Source organism: Mixophyes fleayi, chromosome 3 (genome assembly GCF_038048845.1).
Source record: "Mixophyes fleayi isolate aMixFle1 chromosome 3, aMixFle1.hap1, whole genome shotgun sequence".
NCBI lineage: Eukaryota > Metazoa > Chordata > Amphibia > Anura > Limnodynastidae > Mixophyes > Mixophyes fleayi.
The window spans coordinates 293,422,370-293,448,822 of record NC_134404.1 but is presented as its reverse complement, the minus strand read 5'-3'; the positions used below and the strand labels follow the sequence as shown (position 1 = coordinate 293,448,822).

At 41.3% G+C, this 26,453-nt stretch overlaps 1 protein-coding gene across 2 annotated transcripts in view; it reads right to left on the bottom strand.

Moving 5' to 3' along the window:
- RIN2 (Ras and Rab interactor 2) overlaps positions 1-26,453 on the bottom strand; it is a 134,020-nt gene that overhangs the window by 59,652 nt on the left and 47,915 nt on the right. The window contains exon 2 of one of the 2 annotated variants that reach the window (XM_075203826.1): positions 4,398-4,498. The exons of the other annotated variant lie outside the window; for it this stretch is intronic. Within the exon in view, the coding sequence (XP_075059927.1) occupies positions 4,398-4,498 (101 nt within the window). The remainder of the gene's footprint in view (positions 1-4,397; positions 4,499-26,453) is intronic. 2 annotated transcript variants of the gene reach the window in all.

Below are 26,453 nucleotides of genomic sequence, written 5' to 3'. Positions count from 1 at the left end.
GCGGCTGCTGTATAGGACAGTGGCCACTTAGTTAGAGCAGGGGGGGGGTTTCTAGAGACTCAGAAACCCCTCCTGCGTGCGCCACTGAGGTACAGATCAACTGTATTTAGAGATGACAACATTTTAGGAAGAACTAAATCATTGGCTCCACCTGTGTCACACAATTGTTGCAGATGAAATGAATACTGTGAACCATATATAAATTGCTGTAACATACAGAGACTGTCCAAATAATCCCAGCGCAGCCGGGTCCATAATAAACTGGACAACGTACATAAAGTGACCTGTATATATACTCCAAACATCAAGCAGCTTGGCGGGTGCTGTATAAACTAGTGAGTGGGGGGCACTGGTATGCTGGGAGGTGTTTTTATAAAAAATAAACATATCTCAACCAGAAAGGTCTGAGTCATGGACATAGCACACTGCTATTAGTATATTATTAGAGACGTGTTACATATACTTCTCTGACATATCTTATTGTGTAATAAATCAAATTACAAATGCATTAGACCCAAATTGCAGCTATGTTCACAGTTTAGGTGGTTATTAACGTTCTCTCTGATATGATATTTATCCACTACCCATTCCATTTTACCACAGTCCCTACTTTAAGAGATGTACATTGAATATATTGGTGCTATGTAAATAAAAGATAATAGTACAATAATGGATGATATGAAAACGTTGTAGCAAATATTACCAGTATAAGTGGAGGCCGTTATTGCAAAGAACCAATATATAAAAATAGTAGTATCGTTCATATTGGAACTCAGTGAGCAGTGTGATTGGTAATAATAGCTTGGTTATGTGGTTCTGGTGTAGGGAAGGACTGACTATAGCACTAAACTGCACATAAGCTGGGGTAATTATAGACATGCACACATATGTCAATTAAAGGCCTTGACCAGACCCTGTTTGAGACATGGAAACTGTTAGCTGGGCACTGGTTGAGCCCAGGCCCTATCTTTTTGGGAACTGGTAATAGCCATGAATAACAGCATATGAAGCAATATATATGCACATGCAGATGCCCAGAAATATTCACCAGCATTTAGGAGTGACAGATGGATTCTGTTGGGTGACTGCAATTAACTGATGCCCTCAATCGTGAAGAGACCACCAGGACACTAATCCCTTTACATAGAAAACCCTACACATTATGTGACCATCCCCCATAAGACCTAAACTGTAAAGTGTGAAAAAAGTAAAAATGAAACAATAAGTGTCATATGTGATACAATGTTAACAAAGTTATTTGTTAAAAATGTTCAACTTTAATGTCAGTTGTTTCTGATTAAAGGACGTTGATTTTGTAACTGTCGCTTGGCCTCTAGGGAAAAATAACCAACAAATCTTCAATATATATTATGTGCGCTCTTTGCAAGCAATGGGATAGGTGTATACATAACTTCATGTTACAGCGGAGTATCACATGAAGGGAACTTTTGTTGCTGTTGAATTATGACATATTGCATGTATTTTGTAAACTAAAACCTAATAAAGATTTTTTTCAATAACAATAAAAAAAAATCAAACCTGTTTATTTATTTCAGTTTATTAATATCACTTTGATTTTTACAGTAACTATACTATCACATTCAGCACATTAACTAATATTAACTAATTTCCACCCTTTGCATTGTAACATAGTTTTGTCCAGCAGGGTAAATCAGTACGTGGTAACAGGCCAGCAACTGCGTATATTTTAAGGTAAATAAGCTGGTTTTACTTTCGTTTATACTCCTGGACCTATTTATGATTTTCTATTAATGAAGTGGATGAGGCTTGATGGGCTGCACGGTAACTACCCATTCATATAACACAACACATCCTTGAAAAGGTTTTCAGCACTAACCAGCTGCACAAATGACGTCAGTCAGCCCGTTGTGGAACCCTGGCATATAAGGCAAAGTAACATCTAGAATATGTTAGAACTTGTACAAATACTGAGAGGTAAAAGGTCACAAAGGCACATGTGTACTTCAACACTATGACATATGCTAAACAGCAGGTGTGGAAGTAACCTGTCTGGCTCCACAAATATGCCATGTAATGTACCTGTCAGACACAGATTCGCCTTTTCATGCCCTCAATGACGACAGACTGCACTTTCCCACATGATTTACAAGTTATTTACAGTTTGCATAGATTACACCTACACTATATATACTTGTTCGGTCAGTAACCTACATGGTTGCTAGGAGTGACACATACAATATGTAACTAGCAGTGTAAGTCTTGTAATACAGGCAGCTCTGTGAGGGAGCAGGAGAACCAGTGCCTACCCTTATGTAATATAGGAACAGAGTTATTATGGTAAAGACCTAATTACTAAGTAATTTCATGGTCATTTGGAAAGTGTGTAAATCCTGTTCCTTTTAACATGAAGATAACAGTGTCGTCAGAGGTAGGGATAGCAATGTTGTGATAATATGAACTGGTGACTATAAAATTCTTTAAACTTTAATGCTAACAATTAGCACACTAACAGCAGATTAATCTAGAAATGATCTCACAAAATTCTGGAAACATGCCTAGAACTGCATGGAAAACGAACTGCACGGTCTCCCCCACGCTCCCCTCTGTATGGTCTCCCCCACGCTTATTTCTGTACGGTCTCCCTCACGCTCACCTCTGTACGGTCTCCCCCACGCTTACTTCTGTACGGTCTCCCCCACGCTTACTTCTGTACGGTCTCCCCCACGCTTACTTCTGTGCGGTCTCCCCCCGCTTACTTCTGTACGGTCTCCCCCATGCATAACCTCTGTACGGTATCCCCCACACTTACTTCTGTACGGTCTCACCCACGCTCACCTCTGCACGGTCTCCCCCACGCTTATTTCTGTACGGTCTCCCTCACGCACACCTCTGTACGGTCTCCCCCACGCTTACTTCTGTACGGTATCCCCCACGCTTACTTCTGTACGGTCTCCCCCCGCTTACTTCTGTACGGTCTCCCCCATGCATAACCTCTGTACGGTATCCCCCACGCTTACTTCTGTACGGTCTCACCCACGCTCACCTCTGCACGGTCTCCCCCACGCTTATTTCTGTACGGTCTCCCTCACGCACACCTCTGTACGGTCTCCCCCACGCTTACTTCTGTACGGTCTCCCCCACGCTTACTTCTGTACGGTCTCCCCCATGCATAACCTCTGTACGGTCTCACCCACGCTCCCCTCTGCACGGTCTCCCCCACGCTCCCCTCTGCACGATCTTCCCCACGCTCACCTCTGTACGGTCTCCCCCACGCTCACCTCTGTAGGGTCTCCTCAACACTCACCTCTGCACGGTCTCCCCCACGCTCACCTCTGTACAGTCTCCCCCACGCTCATCTCTGTACGGTATCCCCCACGCTCACCTCTGCACGGTCTCCCCCACGCTCACCTCTGCACGGTCTCCCCCACGCTCACTTCTGTACGGTCTCCCCCACGCTCATCTCTGTATGGTCTCCCCCACGCTCACCTCTGTAGGGTCTCCCCCACGCTCACCTCTGCACGGTCTCCCCCACGCTCACCTCTGCACGGTCTCCTCCACGCTCACCTCTGTACGGTCTCTCCCACACTCACCTCTGTACAGTCTCCCCCACGCTCATCTCTGTACGGTATCCCCCACGCTCACCTCTGTACGGTCTCCTCCATGCTCATCTATGTACGGTCTCCCCCAAGCTCACCACTGTACGGTCTCCCCCATGCTCACTTCTGTACGGTCTCCCCCACGCTCATCTCTGTACGGTCTCCCCCACACTCACTTCTGTACGGCCCCCCCACGCTCACCTCTGTATGGTCTGCCCCCACGCTCCCCTCTGCACGGTCTCCCCCACGCTCACCTCTGTACGGCCCCCCCACGCTCACCTCTCTACGGTCTCCCCCACGCTCACTTCTGTACGGTCTCCCCCACACTCACCTCTGTACGGTCTCCCCCACGCTCACCTCTGTACAGTGTCCTCCACACTCACCTCTGTACGGCCCCCCCACGCTCACCTCTGTACGGTCTGCCCCCACGCTCACCTCTGCACGGTCTCCCCCACGCTCACCTCTGCACGGTCTCCCCCACGCTCACCTCTGCACGGTCTCCCCCACGCTCACCTCTGTATGGTCTCCCCCACGCTCACCTCTGTACGGTCTCCCCCACGCTCACCTCTGTATGGTCTCCCCCACGCTCAGCAGATTTTTTTAATCTAAGTTCTACCAAATATTTGCACAAAAACCCATTTTATGACCCTCTCTGCCAGCAGTAGATGTGAGAACGTGTAAATAGTAGAACTGAGATCACTCACCAATGAAACCCATCAACAAACACATCCAGTGCCTTCATAATACTGTGCAGATCCAAAACATCCAGCTCTCGACAGCCTATTTTGTCTATAAAATATATATATATCTTTTAATCACCTCAAGCACTCAGCTGGTTCCTCTTCATAGTGTACACTGAATTCAGTCTGAACCATTTCCTGATTAAGTTCCCCGATCTCTGTGGCAATGGTGTCAATGAGCTGGGAAGGACAAAACACACAGACCTGAGTTAGTTGGAAGAGGCGTGTTAGCAAACTCCAGGCAGGTTTATTAGTCATTCTCTTGTGAACAGAGAGCAATGATTGCATATCAGTACACCCTTACTTCCCCAAACACAGAAAATGATGAATCAGAGCCACAGACTCAAGAGGATGCAGCAGAGGAAACATTCCAAATTCTACAATGCACACGCAAAAAGCATCCTGCCTTCCTTTTGTAATAACTGACAATATTAATATTATATAAGATTCACCACAATAATACATAAATAATCTACAAACAGACATAAATGAGAAATTGTACCAGAATGTCTTAGAAAACAGGTATTTGTTGAAGTTTTTTGGACAGTCCTAATTATAGTAAAGGAATAAATTTTCATGATGTAACAGAGGATACATAAAGACTTTTCTTACTGGACTTTTAAGCAAGGGGGCGCTGTTTGTTACTAACTTATGGACAGCTATGTGCATAGAGAGTTCAATAAGAGCAATGACACAGATTTCAGACATGTATATTATCAAACACTATGCTTAGCATAAGGTTTTTATTTTGTTGCTTTAAATCACTTTGAGTTTTCTAATGTTACAAAAATAAGTACAAAATAAAACCCAAATACCTAAATGAAACAACAATAAATAAAAACTGAAAATAACACCCAATACCCAAATTAGGTACATCATGTCAGAAAGTTCTTACTGTATCATATAGCAGTACATGCGAAACAGGAGAAATGTACACAATATACGATAAAGTTAGCGCGTTAAAACACGCCAGACAGTATTAGATGACGAGTACATGCAAGTACAGGGGATTGATTGAATGGGTTATTGTAGAATGGTCTCATTATCGAATTTACTTCAGAGCTGGTTTACAGAGAAAAGCAAAAATTTTACAAAGGGTGTCATTACAATACACCAATTTTACAATATGGGTGAATAAGCCGGACTAATAAAACCTAAACTGATTCTTAATTTGAAATGAGGCAGGAAGATCTAAGTTATAAATCTTATCTGTCATTTCAGCTACTGGAAGAGATAAATCAACGTTATATACATAAAAACAGTCAGGAAAGCAGGATTTGGATTTTTTGCTGGAATCATAAGGATTTCACTGGATAAAAATCTGGTAAAGAAGCTTTAGAATTGTGCATAATGTCATACTTGCCAGCTCTCCAGGAATGTCCGGGAGACTCCTGAATTCTGGGTGGGTCTTCCGGACTTCCAGGAGAGTATGACAGTCTCCCACATCTGTCCACTTCCTAGTGAAATGGGCAGAATTAAATCCAAAATCCCGCGATTCACCAGGAATGGTGGCTTTTGGCCCCGCCCCCCCACTGTAAAATGACATGTTTGCAACATTACGTCACAGGGCTGGGCCAAAATTACGTGATTTTCGGAGCCTAATGGGGCCGGGACTTATGAATGAGGTCTCTGTACAGTGCTGCGGAATCAGTGGCGCTATATAAATAAATGGTGATGATGATGAAGATCAGACCAGGTGTGTTGGCCTAGTAGGTGTTGGCACTTCGTCAGATACCATGTGTTATAGAAGTTAGAAGTCATGTGTTATGCCTTAAAAAGTTAAATACTCAGGAATAAAACAAGTCATCTCGTTTACTACATATATTGTGATAGGCTACAGGTGGCCTCATGCGACCCTCCAACGTTCACCAACAGCCACCAGCTCTTTCCTTCTTTATTATCAGAATTATAGCTTGTACCAGGATCTCCACTCGACTATGTGGAAGAGACTTACTGTGACAAATGCCTTTTAATCTCATGTTTATAAGGTAGCATCCTGCATAACCTGTGGAGCGGGGGACAAGTACTTCCTGTCTCAAAAGTTGGGTATTGTTTTCTCAGTCCCTTTCCAAGGTCATTTCCGTTCCTGAAGAATAAGGGCTCTCTCACACACAGCGTAAAAAAACCCAAAAAGTAGCTAAACCCATTGAACACACCACATACACTGTGCTTGATTTTAACATAACAGAGCAACGTGTTTTCAAAGTTCCCTGCAGCAAAGTGTACTGTGTCCCTTGTGATCGACCCCATAGCTGTTTAATAGGAAATTAAAAATGCATTAAAATGTTTAAAACGAACACCTGTCTATACGTGGCCTGAGGGTTCTCAACAGCAATATGTCTAGAAAGATTGACTCTGATGGGTGAGAAACTGTTTGCAATTGCTCTAAATGATTATAATTATGTAAAAAGTACAAAAAAATGTGTACAGGTGTGAACAGGCCCTAAAGGTACCGCAACACAATAATAAAATACTGTCAAATACTTATTATTTAAGAAGTAGCTTCTGAATTAGGATAACATGTCAGTCATTGAAACGCACACAAAACAAATTTTCTTCTTCAAAGAGCAAAATAAGAGTCTTTTTACAATATTCTCAATTTTTTCCTCAGTTATATAGGTTTTGTCCAATTAACTCCATCTACTAACTGGTGTTCTATAAATAATTTAATTTCCCACATTTTTCAGGGGGTGACTATTAACTTATAAGTAATTGCTTTTTGCTTACCATAGCCTTTCTGAAATTTTCTTAAAACAGCCATTCCAGAAGGGTAGTAATCCCAGATCTAATACTTTACACCAATGCTGTGTTATTGCAGGCAATATCACTCAATTGGACTGGTATCATCACTTTTAAGGTCCCAAAATAAGTGCAATGCCCAAAAATATAATAAATGTGGTCATTATGGGGCATGTTGGCAAATTTAGTTAAAAGATCATCGTTATCAGCTAATCCAAATGGGCATGTAAATAATTGCCATGTAACCCATAGTTGCCTACTCTCCCGGAATATCTGGGAGACTCCCGAATTTCTGGGAAGCCTCCCGGGAGTGCAGAGCAACCTTCTGGTTTCCGGCCATTTGATAAGTTAAGCTGCTGAGAAGGGGCTTATGGCGAGAATTGAGCGTCATCGTAGCCCCGCCCACTGCTGTAATAGGCCATAACATGTTATGTCAACTTAGGGGGTGGGGCTAAATGACGCGATTCGACGAGTCCTGCCCCCACACAACCACCTCACCCCCAACCTCCTGGAGGCAATCTTGCCAAAGTTTGAAAGTATGATGTAACCAACCACAGTTCAAAAAGCATCATGCAGCCTAGAGAAAGGTGTTCACAGAGCACTATAGACTCTACCCAGAACAGTGACTTAGGGCTAGATTTACTAAACTGCGGGTTTGAAAAAGTGGAGATGTTGTCTATAGCAACCAATCAGCTTCTAGCTGTCATTTTGTAGAATGTACTAAATAAATGATAACTAGAATCTGATTGATTGCTATAGGCAACATCTCCACTTGTTCAAACTCACAGTTTAGTAAATATACCCCTTAGAGTCTGTGGGACTTATGTTAGGCTCAACACAAATTGTGTTTCTGGTGTCCATCAAGTTCAGCCTATTTTGGATCTCCTGTGATCCCTCTCTTATATTTGAAATTGATCCAGGTGAAGCAACCTCCAATCTATTTCAATCAGGTAAAATCCCTTCTGACCCAATATTGCAGTCCTAGTTCTCCCTGGATCCACTATTATCCTTCATTTTAATTAATGGTTGTAAGCCTGAATATCCTTTTCTGCTAAATATTTGTCTAACCCTTTCTTAAACATATCTATTGAATCTGCCATCACAACCTTCCCTGGCAGTAAATTCCATATCTTGACTGCCCTTACTGTAAATAACCCCTTCCTGTGCTAGTTGTGAAACTTCCTCTACTCTAAACTTGGGGTGTGACCGCGCGTCCTGTGTATAATCCTTGGGGTAAAAAGTTTGCATGAAAGTCCTCTGTACTGAGCCTTAATGTATTTGTACATAGTAATCATATCTCCCCTTAGACGCCTCTTTTCTAAAGTAAACATGCCTAAACTGGCCAACCTTTCCTCATAACTTAATGACTCCATATCCTTTGTCAATTTTGTCACCTTTCTCTGTACCCTTTCTAGTTCCAAAATATCTTTTTTATAGAGTGGTGCCCAGAACTGTACTCTGTATTCAAGATGAGGTCTTACCGACCAATATGCTCATTTACATTCGAGCATGCGCACAAACCACTATTTTTAGAACTAGTGTTTTGTGGGCTTGATCAGAAGTAAAAAAGCGTATTATATGCGGGAAACACAATTTGCATACAACTTAACATAAGCCCCTGTATGTTTAGCTCAGGATCATGAAAAGTGAAAGGGTTTGTGTTCTGGACGATCGATACTCCAACCTCTAATAGCGGTGATGCCAACAACAAGGAAATCAAGGGTCCTAATGTTTCCATTTTATATTGTATGTTGTGTTATGTCTGTCACTATTTATAATCTCTCCAACTGCAGAACCCAGCGGAATGTCTATGGTGCTTTGTAAATAAATCACCATAAGAGTAAGGAGCCTAAGGGGGCAGTATGCAATGAATTTATCATTGATCTGATTATTTGCAGGAAGAATTTGTAATTTAGTCACGGCCGAATGGTGACTTTCTTGTTGCTTTAAAGTCATTCACTTTGGAATAGTGATTAGTTTAAGATGGAACGGTCATCCTCACGTAAAATAAATAAGGATTTCCTCTTCTCAAGGTTACAGAGGCAGGAGACAGCTTTATTTTTATACTATTGGACGACCTGCCGTCTATTTCCTTTTGCATTAGATAAAGCTATCAGCAGAGAACAAGTAGGAGACGAAAACATTTTTGCTAATTGAACAAGGCAAGAATTAAAAGAACAAACTGCTTTCATGATAGTTAGATTGCAATATAATCAAATGCAAATATTTATAATTACAATGGCATTCTGTGGCAGCCTATTGTTCTTACCCATATTTATCTTAAGGAATAATGCCACATGTTAATTATATGGGTACTGCACTTGACACAAGGAGAGAGCTGTGCAGGATCCTGCTCTCCGATATTTTTTTTAGCCCACATATACATGGTGTCTTCTCAATTGCGTGGATAACTGACATTTTTGGTAGAGTTCATGTCAGAGTTTAGTGAATCGTCCATATAATTAACAAGTGCCCGGATAACCCCACCAAAACTGAAAATGTAGCTTTCGGTAGCGTTGAATAAAGTACGGCTATAATACAGAATTCTACTTACCTTGAGCCTACTGTTCTGCCCAATCTCACAGCTGCTATGGTCCAGTGATGTTGTCTTCTCTCCTACAAGACTCCTACAATGTTGCCAATGCTCTGTAAACATGAAAAGGAATTTCATGGTGTAGGGGAATTGGCAACACCACTGCCGGATTGAAACAGGCGACTGGTAGAGGGAGAGGTGGATCCCAGTTCTGTAGAATTCTGCATTATAGACTTACGTAACCCTACCCAAATATATGTTTCAGTTTTAGGAAGTATTCTTCTAAAATAACAGCAGATTTTAGTATAACTTCCGCTGGAACTAATGTGACTAGTAAATGCATGGTGTAAATGAAGCTTAATGAGCACGTGCCTAAACAAAACAGTCTGGACTGACAGGCGATTTGTTAAATCCTTTTCTAGCATTAATTACACAAAAATATGGCCTTTTCAACTAATTAAATCAACTAATCGACATTACGCTTAATGAACGTGCTAAAAAAGGCAGCTTGTTTTCTGGATAGGCAGAATTAAGTGTGTAGTTGTAATTAATTAAAAAAATATATATAAACACAAATATTATAACTTTAATACTGACAGAAGTTGTAAAGTTGCACAGCTGCCAAATTGCAAATAATTTTCAGAGATATTCTGAAGTCACTTGTGGTACAGTCTCAATAGAACTTTGTTGTTATTATTATTAGCAGTAGTACCATTATTACTTGTTCTAGCGTTGATCATATTTTGCAGCGCTGTACTGAGAATATGTAACCGTATGCATCAGTTCTTAACCTACCAGTATGTCTTTGTACTGTGGGAGGAAACCAGAGCACCCGAAGGAAACCCACGCTAACAATGGAGAACATACAAACTCCATACAGATTGAACCCATGACCCCAGCTCTTTCAGGCAGCAATGCTAACACTGACCTTGGAGAACCTCCCTTATGTCATGTTAACTGACCATGATTATAATTGCATTTCTGTAAATAAAAATACCTCTCTTTAATAAATATTAACGTATAAAGCCAAGAGAATGAAAATAATGAGAATTACACAGAATAAGAAGAATTGCACTGTACAGTTAGTCTAATTAATATTAAAAACAATGACCTTTCCAGGAAAAGCAAAAAAAAAAAAACTGTTACTGTTGGCAAATATGCGACAGATTGTCCATTTAAAGTGGACCCATCACCTACAGAGGCTGAGACAACAGTCATTAGAATGTATCATTTAACTAGGAACTAGTGATATAACTGAGGCATGAGGCACAATGTGATATACTCATTTTTAGTTAATTGGTTGCATTCTATCCATATAAGTTCAGCCTTTAAAATGACTGCTGCCACTGTATGTAGGGGGCGGTCCACTTTAAACATGAAGACCCATGCAGTAAACATGCTGCCTAGCTACACTTAATTCCATACAAATCATACTTCCCTACTTTTTGGACCACGAACAGTGCAATGGACAAGTGCGGGGTTGGGACGACGTGATGGCATCATCATAGCCACTCAATGCGGAATAACAATTGTGGGGGTAGTTGCAGTGAGGACACAAATTTCGTCATCAAGGCCACTTCCTCTTTACAAGAAGAAGAGGTGGGATCCGGGAGGGTAACTTATAGATACTTGCCGACTCTCCCTGAATGTCAGGAAGACTCCCTGAAATAGGGGTGATCTCCCTCACTCCCTGAAGAGTCTGGCATTCTCCCTGATGCTGAGCCAGTACAAGACATCGTTGGCTTCGCCATCTGTGGCATGATGACACAGTTCAGAAATTGTGTCCTATGTCCATGTATTGATGATTGGAGGCGGGCATTTTCATGGAAACCAAGATTTAATCAAAGACTGACATGTAAGAAAACATGACGTCAGTAATGGAGACAGAAATGTAAAAGACACTTCAGTCTCTAGAGATTCATTAGCTGCTTTTCTTTAACGCATAGTTGCCCACTCTCCCGAACTGTCCGGGTGACTCCCGCATTTCTGGGAGACCTCCTGGGCTCCCGGGAGAGCAGGGCAACCTCCCGGTTCTTGCCCCCGCAATAGATAAATGGCTGGCAGCGGGACATAAAGATGCAAATATTGTGTCATCTTAGCCCCACCCCCTGCTGTAATTGGCCAAAATTTATGTGAGTCGTCAAGCCCCGCCCCCGCACACCCACCTCCCCCGGGATCTCCCTGAAGCCAACGAGGAAAAGTTGGCAAGTATGAACTTATGGAAGTTTGACGGATGCTTTGGGAGAGTAGGCAAGTAAAATACACATGCATGCATAACATTGTTTTTTATGCTGTACAAATCTTTTAAGTGCGCTCTGCTTTAAAATCATGACCTGGCAATCATAGGCTGCATCATACACAAGTATGCACACTACAACTCTGCTTTCAATCCTTTTTCAATTTCTCCTCCATAACAGCATGTCATAAGATGGCTCAACATTTTGTTGCTATGTATGTTTGAGGCTGCTATAAAACACTGAGAGACAATGTTCTGCTTTCCATCCTTCCAGCTACTTCCTGCTACTGTACAGATGGACAGTCTTTGGACAGAGGCCAAACAGAAAATAAAAAAAACTGGATGAATCAGTTTCATGTTAAGAATAAAGGACGGATGCAAATGCAAGTTTATTAAAGCATAAGTAAAAAAAAGTTTTCCAAGGAATCAGATGTTAGAATTTACATATCAAGCTGAACAAATTAGATTTGGTTTCTTACATTTAGAACAAAAGAGGCGCAATCCCACTTTTTCCATCCATATTCGCCTTCATACAGGCGCTTTGTGCGCCATCCATCTCTCTAGTGGTGTGGCTAAACGAATCGATCCAAAATGGGTGCGCCTGCATGGTTATCTGTAACCTAGTGGCCTATTGCACCTCTCCCTCCTCTTTGTCACCTGAGATTTTAGGGCAGAGAAGCATTATATGCAGTGCCGGATTAAGGGAATGGAGGCCTCTGGGCTAAGGGGGCCTCAATTCCCCCGTGAGGCCCCCCCCCCCCCCGGTGAGCCGAGCTGCCCCCAAGGCACTTATCTTTTTCTCCTTGCAATGCAGTCCTTCCCCGGCGCTCTGTACTCTCTTTACTGAGGAGATCTCATGAGAGTGAGAATCACAAGATCTCCTCAGTAAGGAGACTACAGCTCGCCGGGGAAGTACTGCAGTGAAAGTGCTCAGCAGCACTGATCGCGCCGGGGGCGCCTCAGCCCCCAACTGATCAATACTGCTGCTGAGCACTTTCAAGGGCCCCCTGGATCCCTGAGGCCCCTGGGCTGTAGCCCAGTTAGCCCTATGGTTAATCCGGCCCTGATTATATGTAATACCTGATGGGTCAGAAGTGGAGCACTGTCTCCATGTACTAGCACATGAAGCCCATAGTTTGTAAGTTTAAAAAAAAAAAGACAAAGGTCCACCACTCTTTTTGTGACGACCTAGAGGAAGGCAAAGGAAAATCCCTAGTGCGACAGTTAACAACTAATTCTCACATTGGTAAAAAAAATAAAAATAAATAATAATTTGTGTCTCCAAAAATGACAATCTGATTCCCTGGATCAATTAGGTTAATTAGTTTCTGACTCAATTGTCCCTGGTGTGCGTGTCTATGGTAAGGAAATTACAGTGCAAGCAAGAGTAGTGACTGATATATCTAGTAAAAATCTGTTTATACAGCGACGTGGACTATATTTCTGCTATATAAATATGTGAACCTTTAATAGGCTAGTATGTTTAAACTATTATGTTTAAATATAACTTTTATTACCCGATGTGTGGATAACATTTTGCAGGAAAATATGATATTTTACTGTTTCCCTTGACCTCAGTTTCATAACAGCAGAAAAAAACAGCAAGAAGAAGCAGACAGAAAAAAAGCCCAACAAAAGCTAGAAAACAGAACCAAACAGTCCAAGACAAAACACTTGTATATCAAGGTCTAACCATTATCATTTTCCCAGGTGCTACAAACAATAAAATATCACTAGCTAGATAGCAAGTATTGTCTGCAGCATAGAAGCACAACCACTGTCTGTAGCCCTCATGGTCATTTTAATGCTGGCTGAGTCAGGTTAGATGTGTCTGAAGAGACACACTCCTACTTAAAGCCCTGGCACGTAGACAGTGCCAGAGGAACCAATAGCAACGCTCTTATAAATCCATTACTTTGAAAGCCTGTGGCTAGGGGCAGGAACCTCGTTACTGATAGGACGCTGATGGTGGCCTGGGCACTAAGAGAATTGTTCTGCTCACTACCTGGCTTTCCACCTTTGGAACATTATGTGGAATCCACTGCAGAGGGTATATCAATTCTGACAAATGAACATTTTATTGCGGCCCCTTCAAATGAGTTATTCTCCCAGAGTGGCCCTCGGACCTAAAAAGGCTGTACACCCCTGGCCTGCAGCCCAGGGGATTTAACCAGACTACATAAGTGAATTGAGTAAGTGATACCACCAAGTGTGATCTAACTGCTGTACATTGTTGACCTGTAGAGATTCTACAAATCCTAAATCAATACAATAGAGAAAACTTTGACTTTTTATCTACTGACCATTACATGACAACTACCATGTACTTAAAAGTATAAAACAAAAAAAAAAAAAACAGAGTACCTGGAAATAATAATAATAATACAAATATATTACAGATCTTAATGTTTGGTAACTCCCTCTAATAACATCAACATTTAGTTGTTGTTCATTTTAAAGAAACTGTTTACCTGTACACATATCACAAATTCCCCAGACAAACCTCATGCAGACGGAAAGGTCAGTTAAAGGAAGAAAAATTCTAACTAAAAACAAATTGAACATCTGTTTATATTACCGAGTTCACGGTGTTATTTGGTTTACCGTATTTTCTTAAGCTTTTCTTTCTGGGACACTGCCTGGTTTAAAAGGTCACCTCTGTTATCCACATATTAATACCAATAATGTCTCCTGGCAGAGAAGACTAAACACATTGTAACTTATGTTTGTAGCAACCATTTCATACCTACACACTGATGTAGCTCCAGTCGCATATCAGGCAAGGTGCAAGCAGCAATAAGATATAACTAATGGTAAAGGGTCAGATGTTATCCTAAATCAGTACATTTGGAAGTAATTGATTACTATGGTCATTAGGTGGTTTACAATATCTGTGCATTAGCACCTGTTGGATCCTCTTCAGTCTGGCTTTCGTCCTCAAAACTCCACAGAGACTGCATTGACTAAGATTGTCACTGATCTGATCACTGCTAAAACTAAACGCCATTACTCTCTCCTAATTCTCCTGGATCTCTCGGCTGCATATGACACCGTTGACCACTCTCTTCTCATATAAACACTGCAATCCCTAGGGCTTCAAGACAATGGACACTGTTCTATCCTGGTTCTCATCCTACCTTTTTAATCGCTCTTTCACTGTTAATTTCTCTGGGGCCACCTCTGCTCCACTTCCCCTATCAGTTGGAGTACCACAAGGCTCAGTGCTAGGTCCTCTGCTGTTCTCTATCTACACCGCTTCTCTTGGAAATCTAATAAGTTCCTTTGGATTTCAGTATCATCTCTATGCGGATGATACCCAAATTTATCTATCCTCTCCTGATCTCTCGACATCTGTGTTGTCCCGTGTAACTGACTGTCTTTCTGCCATTTCATCTTGGATGTCCTCTCGCCAACTCAAACTTAATCTTTCAAAAACAGAGTTAATAATATTCCCACCCACCAACAAGAGCATACCTGACATTTCTATCTCTGTTAATAACATGACCATAAATCCCACCCAACAAGCTTGGTGCCTAGGTGTAATCCTTGACTCACACCTATCCTTTATTCCCCACATTGACTCTATATCTAATTCATGTTACATACATCTAAAAAAACATTTCCAGAATTCGCACATATCTCACACAAGACACTGCAAAAACCTTAATTCATGCACTTATCATCTCCCGCATTGACTATTGCAATTCCCTCCTTACTGGCCTTCCCAAAAACAGACTCAAACCCCTACAATCTATTTTGCACGCTGCGGCAAGATTGATTTTCCTTGCAAATCGTTATTCCTCTGTTGAATGACTCTGTATGTCTCTACACTGGTTGCCTGTTTTCTACCGAATCCAATATAAATTACTCTTACTAACCTACAAGGCCATCAACAAAGCTGCACCAACATACATCTCCTCTCTTGTCACCAAATATCTCCCAACTCGGCAACTCCATTCTGCACAAGATCTGTGTCTCTCATCCACACTCATTACATCCTCCCATTCCCGGTTACAGGACTTTTTCCGGGCTGCACCCACTCTATGGAATTCTCTCCCTCGCACAATAAGACTTTCCTCTAGTCTACAAGCTTTCAAGCGTTCTCTGAAAACCCACCTCTTCAGACAAGCTTATAATATTCCTCAACCACCCTCTTAACCTCACTACACTACCCTATTACCACCTGTTATACAACTACCCTTGACCAACATCGTTGTGTGACAGGATCATTTAGCTTATGAGTCACTTTTACCTTTGCAGTCTGGCTGGGCCAACTGCAAATGTAGACTTAACCTCATGTCTCAAACTCCCATTGTCCAATAGATTGTAAGCTTGCGAGCAGGGTCTTCTCACCTCTTTGTCTGTTTTACCCAGTTTGTTTATTAGTTTGGTATGTTTGTCCCCAATTGTAAAGCGCTACGGAATATGTTGGCGCTATATAAATAAATGATGATGATGATGATTAGCTGTGTCCAAATGTCAGAGCTGGATTTAAGTACGACAACAAGGGCATTTGCTCTAGGCCCCATCTTCAAAGAGGTCCCATGGACTAAATTCTTGCCTTCTTACTCGTCCTTCTCCCCAAGTTCATCAGAACACACAGTCAGCCTCCTACTACAGGTACATTACAGTACATACATTATAATACAGAGCAAGCTACATTTTAAAGCTGTATTATATTAAAGTATACGCCATATCCCCCTATGTCATATTCTTCCATTATAATGGAGGTCAAAGTTAAAATGTGCCAACAACGTGGGGATTGATAGTGCATGTTACAGAAGCTGCCGTGACAGTAACAGAATCACGGCAGACATTTCTGGTTCCTATATTACTGCTTTTTCACTTCCTCGTCTAACAGGCTTAAGACCGTAACTAATTTGGGGATATTGTCTGCACTGCACACCTGAAAATGTACATATACAAACAGTCAATATATAGTGTTACATTGATACTAATAGTCATATTTAATCTTTGCTCCATGGTTTACTTATTACATAATGCACTCCCTGTAAATGAAATGGATATTAGTAGTCATTGAGTAGTTCTGTGACCATATAAAAGGCTGAAGGCTCATCCTATAGGTCATGGATCTCTGAGGTGACTTACAATTTTGGGAATAATTTACAGTATTGAGTGGTTATTCCTTATAAAACATACATTTTCCTAATGAACACTAAAGTGTTGACCTCAGAACTCACTATTTATAAGTGATGCCATAGACCCCACTGTTTCCATAAATATTACTTACAGAAGTTTACACAGACGTTAGCATCACTTCAGTATTTTAAAAGCATAAATTTAGTGTATGTATTTTGTTTCAATAAGGTAGTCTTATCAAGTATCTGTGTGCTACATGAAAAAGTATTTTCCTTACATGCAAAACAATAAACTAATTTGCACCTCTTGCATTGAGTCATTGTTTGTCCAGGAGTTTGTCCAGGAGCAAACTTGCACCTTTTTTTTGCTTTGCTCTCCTCAATTACTCAGGCCCTAAATGTGACTAAACCTCTTGTGGTAGCTTGCAGTATTTACCAGGACCTCCATAGCAGAGGGTATTTGACAGCTGGACCATGGACCTGATTCAGAATTGTACGCAAAATTGTAGTAACTTACTCATAAAAAAAGAGCATGGACAAAAAGAGTGTTTGTGCCCATATGCAGAGCCCTACGCATCTCAAGATGTGTCCACCTCTGCATCAGTAGCATATGTGCCTGGTTTAGGTTAAGTCATCATCTGTGATATAGCAGGTGCAGAACTTACATCTCCTAACAGGCGTATATGTTTGTTTCTGCCAACCTACATGAGACGCATTTGTGTGCACACTCCTAGTGTACTGGGCCTGGGCCCCTTCAGATCCTTCAGCCCACCTCTCCAGGCACGGGTGGTCGTGAATACCACAAAAACATTAGTCATTGGAGCCTATGTGTACCCCCACTTTCTGGGTATGCACAGAGTGACCTCACACAAGATACACTACGCACACTGGTATACCTCCAATGCTGAACCAGCCCCAATAACTCTAATTGGAAGGCTATCCATCCATGTGTCGGATCTCCTCTTCTACCTGGAGAGACAAGCAGCACCAAAGCTGGTTGGCAGATGTCCCAGTTATATAAAATTACCAGGACTCTGATAAATACAGCAAATTGTGATGGTCCTAGAGAAGGGAGCCCTACCAAAGTACTATTTTGGGGAAGAGAGGGGAATAACAGTAATATATATGAAAACCCTTTTATTATAGAACTAAACCCATGATTAAAACATTAATCTGTTGAAGAGTGTACAATGTAGCCTTTACTTGAATGTCAGTAATGTCTAACTCATCGGTTCCCAAAGTGTGCGCCGCGGCAGCCACAGGGGTGCCGTAGCAGGGAAGAAAAAAACAAGAAAAAACTTACCAATCCGTTGGCGCCCGGGACCCAGTACCCTCCTCCCTTCTCACTGAATGTCGGGCATGATGTCCTCACGTTCAACATATTCAGTGAGGAGCGACAGGAGAGAGGAGGACGCCACCAAATTGGTAAGAAGACAGAAGAGAAGACAGGAGAAATAAAAGAAAGAAGGCCAAGTATAGTAAGTAAAGAAACGGAGGGGAAATGGTGATAGGAAAGAGCAATGGAGGGGAAAAAAAATGAAGGAGGGGGCAGCGTGAAGTTGAAGAGGCACAGAGTGAGGATGAAGAGGCACAGAGTGAGGATGAAACGGCACAGTGTGAGGATGAAGGGGCACAGAGTGTGTGGATGAAGGAGGGCACACAGTGTGAGGATGAAGGGGCACAGAGTGTGTCGATGAAGGAGGGCACACAGTGTGAGGATGAAAGGGCACAGTATGAGGATGAAGGGGCACAGTGTGAGGATAAAGGGGCACAGTGTGAGGATGAAGGGGCACAGTGTAAAGATGAAGAGGCACAGTGTGAAGATGAAGGGGCACAGTGTGAGGATGAAGGGGCACAGTGTGAGGATGAAGGGGCACTGTGTGAGGATGAAGGGGAACAGTGTGAGGAGAAAGGGGAACAGTGTGTGGATGAAGGGGAACAGTGCGTGGATGAAGGGGCACAGTGTGATCAGGAAGGGGCACAGTGTAAAGGTGAAGGGGCACAGTGAGATGATTTTTGTACATGTTGTTGTTTTATTTTGTTTGATCTTATCTCTCTTAATATTAGCTGTAAATTATTCTTTGACAGAAACATAATTGAAAAATAAAATATAAAAATATTCTTTTCCCTTGGATTTATGTGTATTATTTTTGTAAACAACTTACTAAGTATTTTGACCGAACTACTTATAAAACGGGACTGCTTGGTAATTATTTTGGAGCCGTGCCTTGAAAAAAATTATGGAGACTCTAAGGGGCAATTAGGATTCGCAGCCGCACGGGTCTCGGTACCGCAACATTGTGGATTTCTGTGCGCAATAGAGGTGCGCACAGAAATCTGTGATGTTGCGGTACTGTAATGGCACTTTACAAGCACAGCCGCACGTAATCGCGACCACAAATCCTAATTGAATACCCCCCTAAGGGTGCCGCGAACTGACAAAGTTTGGGAACCACTGGTCTAACTGCAACATGTAATGTTAATAAATAAATTGCCTTTTACTAGATTAAACAAACTTTATTGTAATGAAGGGCACGCCATGGCACAGAATTTTTTTGTAATTAACTCAAATATCCTGAGCTATTCACAGCTCAACTAATCACATATCTGTTACAAGATTGCCCACTTAATCCTTAGCCATCAGACTCCATTCACTGCACTCGGCTCAGTTTGAATGCTACAGCAAACCGGTTTGTTCCATATAACATAGTTTTTAAAAAATAGACAATCAGAGCACTTCTGTTATCAGAGATTTTTGTGTGCTCTCAGTACATACAGAACATCCAGTTTAGCCTCAGCCTCAACATGCAGCTCCCATTCTGCAAAGAACTGGGATACAGGAAAGGGACTGATGTAATGTGTGGTGGGTGGTCCGGGAGAACTACCCGAAATTCAGGAATCTCCCAAATATTCCGAGAGAGTAGGCAAGTATGATTATATGTGAGAAGGAAAAGGCTCCTATGTCATGTGGTTGGTATATTATGTTGTTCATCTAAGCTGTAACTATATAACTGACCAAATGTAAACAGTGATTATAATTGAGCATGATCTCCTATATTAGTATGCTGTGCGATGGATGTACGATAGTCATATAGCGAGACACTAAAATGATTTGCCTGCAGCTTGCACATTTTACATTACAAAATTGCAGGCTCCTAACAATTGTACATGTAAATCTATGGTTCTGTTTCTTACAATATCCCAGGTTGTAGGGAGGGATACCTTCCTCTCTTCCCTTATCAAAACGGTTGCCCGCTGCCTCAACTTGCTGTCTGCCACCCTGCACTACATGGTATTTCCTGCTCAGAGAGAAAGGGAACATCACAGCTCCTTCCCTGTGAGATCCTCGTTAACCGTGGTCACCATGATCTATGGCAGAGAGGGACAGGGCCCGAAGCAATATGAGTGGTTACTGCATGGGGCCGGTATCAACCACTCCCCTCAGCTACCCCATCAGTTACACATATGCTGTGATAATCTATGGGCCTGAGTCATTAAGAAGAGCAAGGCAAAAAAAGCAGTCAATTTGATCCTGGACAAACCATGTTACAGTACAAGGGGTGCAAATGAGTTTATTATATTACACATAACTTAAATACTGGCTGATTTTTCATGTAGCACGCAAATACTTGCTTTATTTTTACACTGAAATTTAAAGTTGATCTAGGACATACTTCGCCCCAACTATACATCTGTCCCCACATTTTAAAGGTATCTCCCTCTGCAATGTAACATGGTTTTGCCAAGGTGCAAAGTTACTCTTTTTATTTTGCTTTGCTCTCCTTAATGACTCAAGCCCTCTACGTCTTTTCTGTGACTTCCAGTTCCAATGAGACCCTCCAAATGTTCAACAAGAGCTGGAGAGCAACATGTTAATTAAACATGGTCTAATATAGTGATGAAACTTGATAGCAAGCTCATAATAATTATGACAAAAAAATAGACTGCATTATTATTTGTTAGATTTATTTGTACATATCTAATAGAATTGCCCTACCTTTTTGTATTATTGTCAGCCCCAAGAGGCAGCTTCTCAGCTATTTGGACAATGGCCATTACTTTCACTGTTCTTTTAGACAACAGGCTTCTCTTCCATACTTCCTCGCACTGCCTTATTCTGCCTTTACAGTCCACACAAATGACTGCAGGTGGTATATTTACTAAACTGCGGGTTTGAAAAAGTGGAGATGTTACCTATAGCAACCAATCAGATTCTAGCTGTCATTTTGTAGAATGTACTAAATAAATGATAACTAGCATCTGATTGGTTGCTATAGGCAACATCTCCACTTTTTCAAACCCGCAGGTGAAAGGTGAAAATTTGCTCCTTTTTTTTTTGCTTTGCTTCTATCTCCTAAATGAGGCCCAAAGTGGTTTTACAGATTACTTAACTTTACATACCCTCCTGTGACTTTTAACAAGTGCAGGAGGTACATGTATTAATCTGCGAGTTCTGCAAGTCGCCAATATTCAGCAACTTTGACAGCTACATTTAAAACGGCAATGTCTTTAAGGGCAAGTTTTGTCCTTTTGCCCAGTTTGGGGGTTCGCTAAAGCTTTCATATATCATAACATCGGGATACCGAGCTGGCAAAATAATAAACTAATTTGCACCCCTTACATTGTAACATGATTTGTCCCAGAGAACATTTACCCCTTTTTTTTTTGCTTTACTGTCCTTAATAACTCAGTCCCTATTTGTCTAATAATTGTAAACTTGCGAGCAGGCCCTTCTCACCTCTTTGTCTGTATTACCCAATCTGAATTACTATGTTTGTCCCCAATTGTAGAGCGCTACGGAATTTGCTGGTGCTATATAAGTAAATGTTGATGATCATGATAATATATACAGAAGACTGAAAAGTACAAAAACAAGTCAGAAAGATAAAGCAAAAGTTGGAGAAAAGCACATACAAGCCAGTGAGCTGTAGTCAATGAAAGGTAGAAAGTAACCACTGATAGAGAACGAACAGTTATCATTTATTTAGTACATTCTGCAAAATGACAGCTAGAATCTGATTGGCTGCTATAGGCAACATCTCCACTTTTTCGCAGTTCAGTAAATCTAGCCTAAGATGCTTTTAAAGGATAATTCCACTATTCATAGCTTTTTTTCTATACTTACTAATCCCAGTTTGGGATGTGCTTTCATATATCATAACAGTACCATACCGAGCTGGCAAGGAAGTTAGCTCAACAGATTGCTACGTTGAGATCTATATTGATGATCAATTCCTCCTTGTTGGAGGACAGATTATATTCGGTGACGCAACTGCGCAGATGATTTGCAACATGGATCAGTAAGTAAAATTTTTAAAACATTTCTAAAAAATGGAATTATCTTTTAAGCTTTGTTTTGATATAAGAACATTTGAATGTTTTTCTGCTGTATTTTAGGTATATGACCCTTTAAGTCTTTAGTCACAATGGTTTTGTCTTTTAGGTCCAGCTGGTTTCTGTACAGTTAAAGTAATGACTAGTCCAGGTACATGATGAAGTGATAGTGTCTGTATGTGAAATAAGAGGAGGCAATGCATGCAGAACCGATATCAGCATCCTCCTGTGCACAGCAATGTCCTCAGATGATCTGCTGAAACTCCAGCTTGTGATCGGCAATATTTCTCTGCACAACAAAGAAGTACGTTCTTGGCAGATTCAGCTGAAGCTGAGAAACCTTTGAAGCACCAAACGATTGGCTTTTCGATGTCCTGTTTAAAACATCAATGCTATGTGTTGTGAAAATAAATAATTGCACCTAGAAGTGGCTACTACACAATATCTGCCAGATCTGCAGCGACTCATGTCGGCACGGTCATGCTGTCACCTTGCACATGCAGAAACATAGATAGCTGATTCAGTGTATAAGACAGGAGGGGTTTGTTGTTTATAAAGCTCAAATGAGTTACCGAACTGCAATGGATAACTTCTAAGTGATGCAGCTGTGCTAATCTGCGCACAACCAGTAACAGGGGTGTAATGGTGGTAAGACAAATGTGTGACACCACAATAAGGATACAAATGGCTTTTATGTGCTGCACCTACACTTTCAGGGCCAGTTTCAGAAAGGCATGCGAAATGAACATAAATTGTGTTATTTTTAAATGCACGTCATATGCACATCCATATTTAACTAGGAGCGGATCTGAAGTAACGTCTCTTGTTGAAGACGGATCTAGGTACGCTCTGCTCTGACAGACAGGACACTGCTGTATACGTACAATACATATGTGGATTATAAATCCCAGCAGAATGCACAGAAATAATAAAAAAAAGGATTCGATTATTGCCATCTGTTAATAATATAGGTCCTGATTCACTAAGGATCTAATCAAGAAATGTCTTACTTAAGTCTCCTGGACAAAACCATGTTACAATGCAAGGGGTGAAAATTAGCATACTGTTTTGCAGGACTGTGACTGACTGTGTTTCCATGTAGCACACAAATACTTGATAGCTTATTTGTACACTGAAATTTAAAGTTGATATTTGTGTGCTACATGAAAAAACAGTCAGTCACAGTCCTGCAAAACAGTATGCTAATTTTCACCCCTTGCATTGTAACATGGTTTTGTCCAGGAGACTTAAGTAAGACATTTCTTGCCTAAGTTCCTTAATGAATCAGGCCCATAGTCATTAATGAAAAATCATTAAAAAAAAGGTATTTTTTGCATCCCCCAAACAATACATGTATCATGATGTTATTAATGTCTACTGTACATAAAATACATTTTTACAGGTGCTCCTGAATGCAAATACATGTTCTAGCATGCACATGCGACAGTCATCACTATTACTCGGCACTTGCACCTGCCCTGTAGCTGGTGCAAATGATATGACAGAAAATAACATACCTCAGAGATGGCCAAAAATAGGATTTTTGTACTCGCCTTTCTCGAAATACATTATGGGGACACTGCGAAACATAGGGGTATGGTCAGTGGTCCCGGGAGTCAAGGCATTTAAACAGTTAAGTCTGCTATACCCCTCCCACAGGAAGGACTACTTAGTTTATGTTTAACAAAGCCCAAAGGAAGGGCGAAAAAAAGTTTAACCAACAACAATTCCTCAGAGCAATAGTGGGCGCTCAGTGTCCCCCAATGGACTATGAGAAAGGGATTTTACGGTGAGTACAAAAATCCTATTTTCTCTTACATCCCATTGGAGGACACTGCGATACATAGGGGACATACCAAAGCTGCCCCTAAGGGTCGGACTGCTCTGACATGGCTCCACGCACAACCGTATGGCCAAAGCTGGCATCCGGAGATGCAACACCTTGCAACCTGTATACTTTCACAAAAGTGTGGTCAGACGACCACGTAGCCACCCAGCACAGTTGTGCCGCACCGCCCAGGATGTACCCACAGTCCCGGTTGAATGATTCGACAGGTCACATGGCACCGGCTTAGCTGACCTTGTGTAAGCCAATTTGATGATTGAAGAAATTAATCGAGCCAAAGACACCTTAAAGGGTTGGCCAACCGAGTTCGTACACGACATACAGCACAAAGAGATCAGTGGTCTTGTGAAGTCCCATAGTGCAGTCTTCATAGCACTTAAGGGCCCTGACCACATCCAATATTATATATATATATATATATATATATATATATATATATATATAAACATGGACCTAGGATGTATTTAAAGTATATATCCCTTCTGCTTTCTTTTAACAGCTTCTGCAAACTGTACAAATAATATCAGATTCTAAGATGGATGTAATTGTAATTCTGAAATAAAGAAATAGCTGTCAAAGCTACTCAACCCGGCTCAGGGACCCGGGGTGGAGGAAGGCTGCAGAGTATCCACCCCCTGAGCCCAGCTGGGGCCCTGGAAAACATGCCTGACTCCTGAGGGCACTAAAACTACACTGAGTACTCCACCTGTGGGAGGGGCATAGCAGGGGTGGAGCTACACTCACAGACTTAACTGTTTAAGTGTCTTGATTCCCAGGACCACCCACTATACATACGTAAGAGAAATCTAATTCGGATGCTGCTGCGTGCGCTTGAGTTTGGCACACCCTTATTGTACACTGATTACATGCATGCGCCCCTTCCTCTCACTGGTCTACCCATGAAAGTCGTAAGTGATCTTGCGCTCAAAGATGAATTGCAGACACTTGCATTCACTGGTGTATAGTCCGTTGCATGAGCAGAACGATTTTTCGCACAGTACGGCGCGTATCTGCATTTACGTTCCTTTATGAATCAGGCCCTTTAATTAATTAATATAGACACACTGGTAAATACATTATTAAGGATTGGTTCCTGGAAAAATCATAAATTCCAAACCAGCAACACACCCTTATATTACCACGCGTGATGGAATTTAAACATTCTCTTAACTGGCACAGAATAAATTGTATGGGTTGTAAATAAAAAATGTCAAATTGGCACTGCCTTAGAGTATCCATAATTCATTTTATAATAGAGCGCTCCACCAGAGAGCAGACCAGCCAGCCAAGCTTAGAACAGATACGTCTCTACATGTGGTTTTACTTTGCACAACTCGGCAGCGGAGGCAAAAGCTTATATGCTTCCAAGCTTTACTTGGAAAGTTGATGGGAAAATAAAACAAGTATCTGACAAAAATAGCAGGTGCTTAAATAAACCACTGTTCTAGTTCAGAAGCAGTAAAAACGTTGATCCAAGCGCATATAATAATACTAGCAGACCAAGTATGCAGGTTTTAAAGATGGTATAAGACACCTTATATGCTGTACCCTGGTGTAACATAGCCTGATCGCCATTTCCATGTGGGTACTGGGTACACTAATCAAACATATTGCAGTTTTAGCATATCTAATAGGTTTTGATAACTGTAGTCTATAAATCGTGGTTCTCTATCTGCATTTATTTATATTATACAGATCTACGAAATAATACTAACAAAAAAATATATCCTTTATTCAATGTGTCAAAAGTATTAGTTAAAAACCGTACCTTTACTAGCACATTTAAATGGCAGTAAAAGCATGCAAATGGGTATAGGGATAGAACCTGTTTGTTGCAGTGACCCCATACCCACTTGTGCCTATACATAGTTGGGGAGGTGGCAGGGAAACACCTGTTAGATGCTGCCAGCTCTCTTCACCCATGTTCTGCCGGGGCATGGGCGATGGGGGCCTTACAGAAATCTGTGTATTGTTGCCTATTCAGAGGTTTCTCACACAAATACATTTATGGCAGTGTCTACAATTGTACAGTTGTTCTCTAATACATGACATCATGTAATTAACAGGAATGTAAATACAATTTACTGAAGAAACTAAGCTGTTCTGAAAACCAAGGATTATATTGTACTATACAGTCAAAACCCCATTTTACGTTATCGGGTAAAATAAGGAGAAAACAAAAAAGCAATTTACAGTTAATCCCTGTGGGTTATTGTGTGCTACAATATGTTGCAGAATGTAAATAGGTCTACATATGGTGGACTTCACATGAAGAAACATCTGTACCATAAACTAAAATGTTAAATGGAGAAAAACAAATAATTTAATCATAATTAAACATTTCCGGT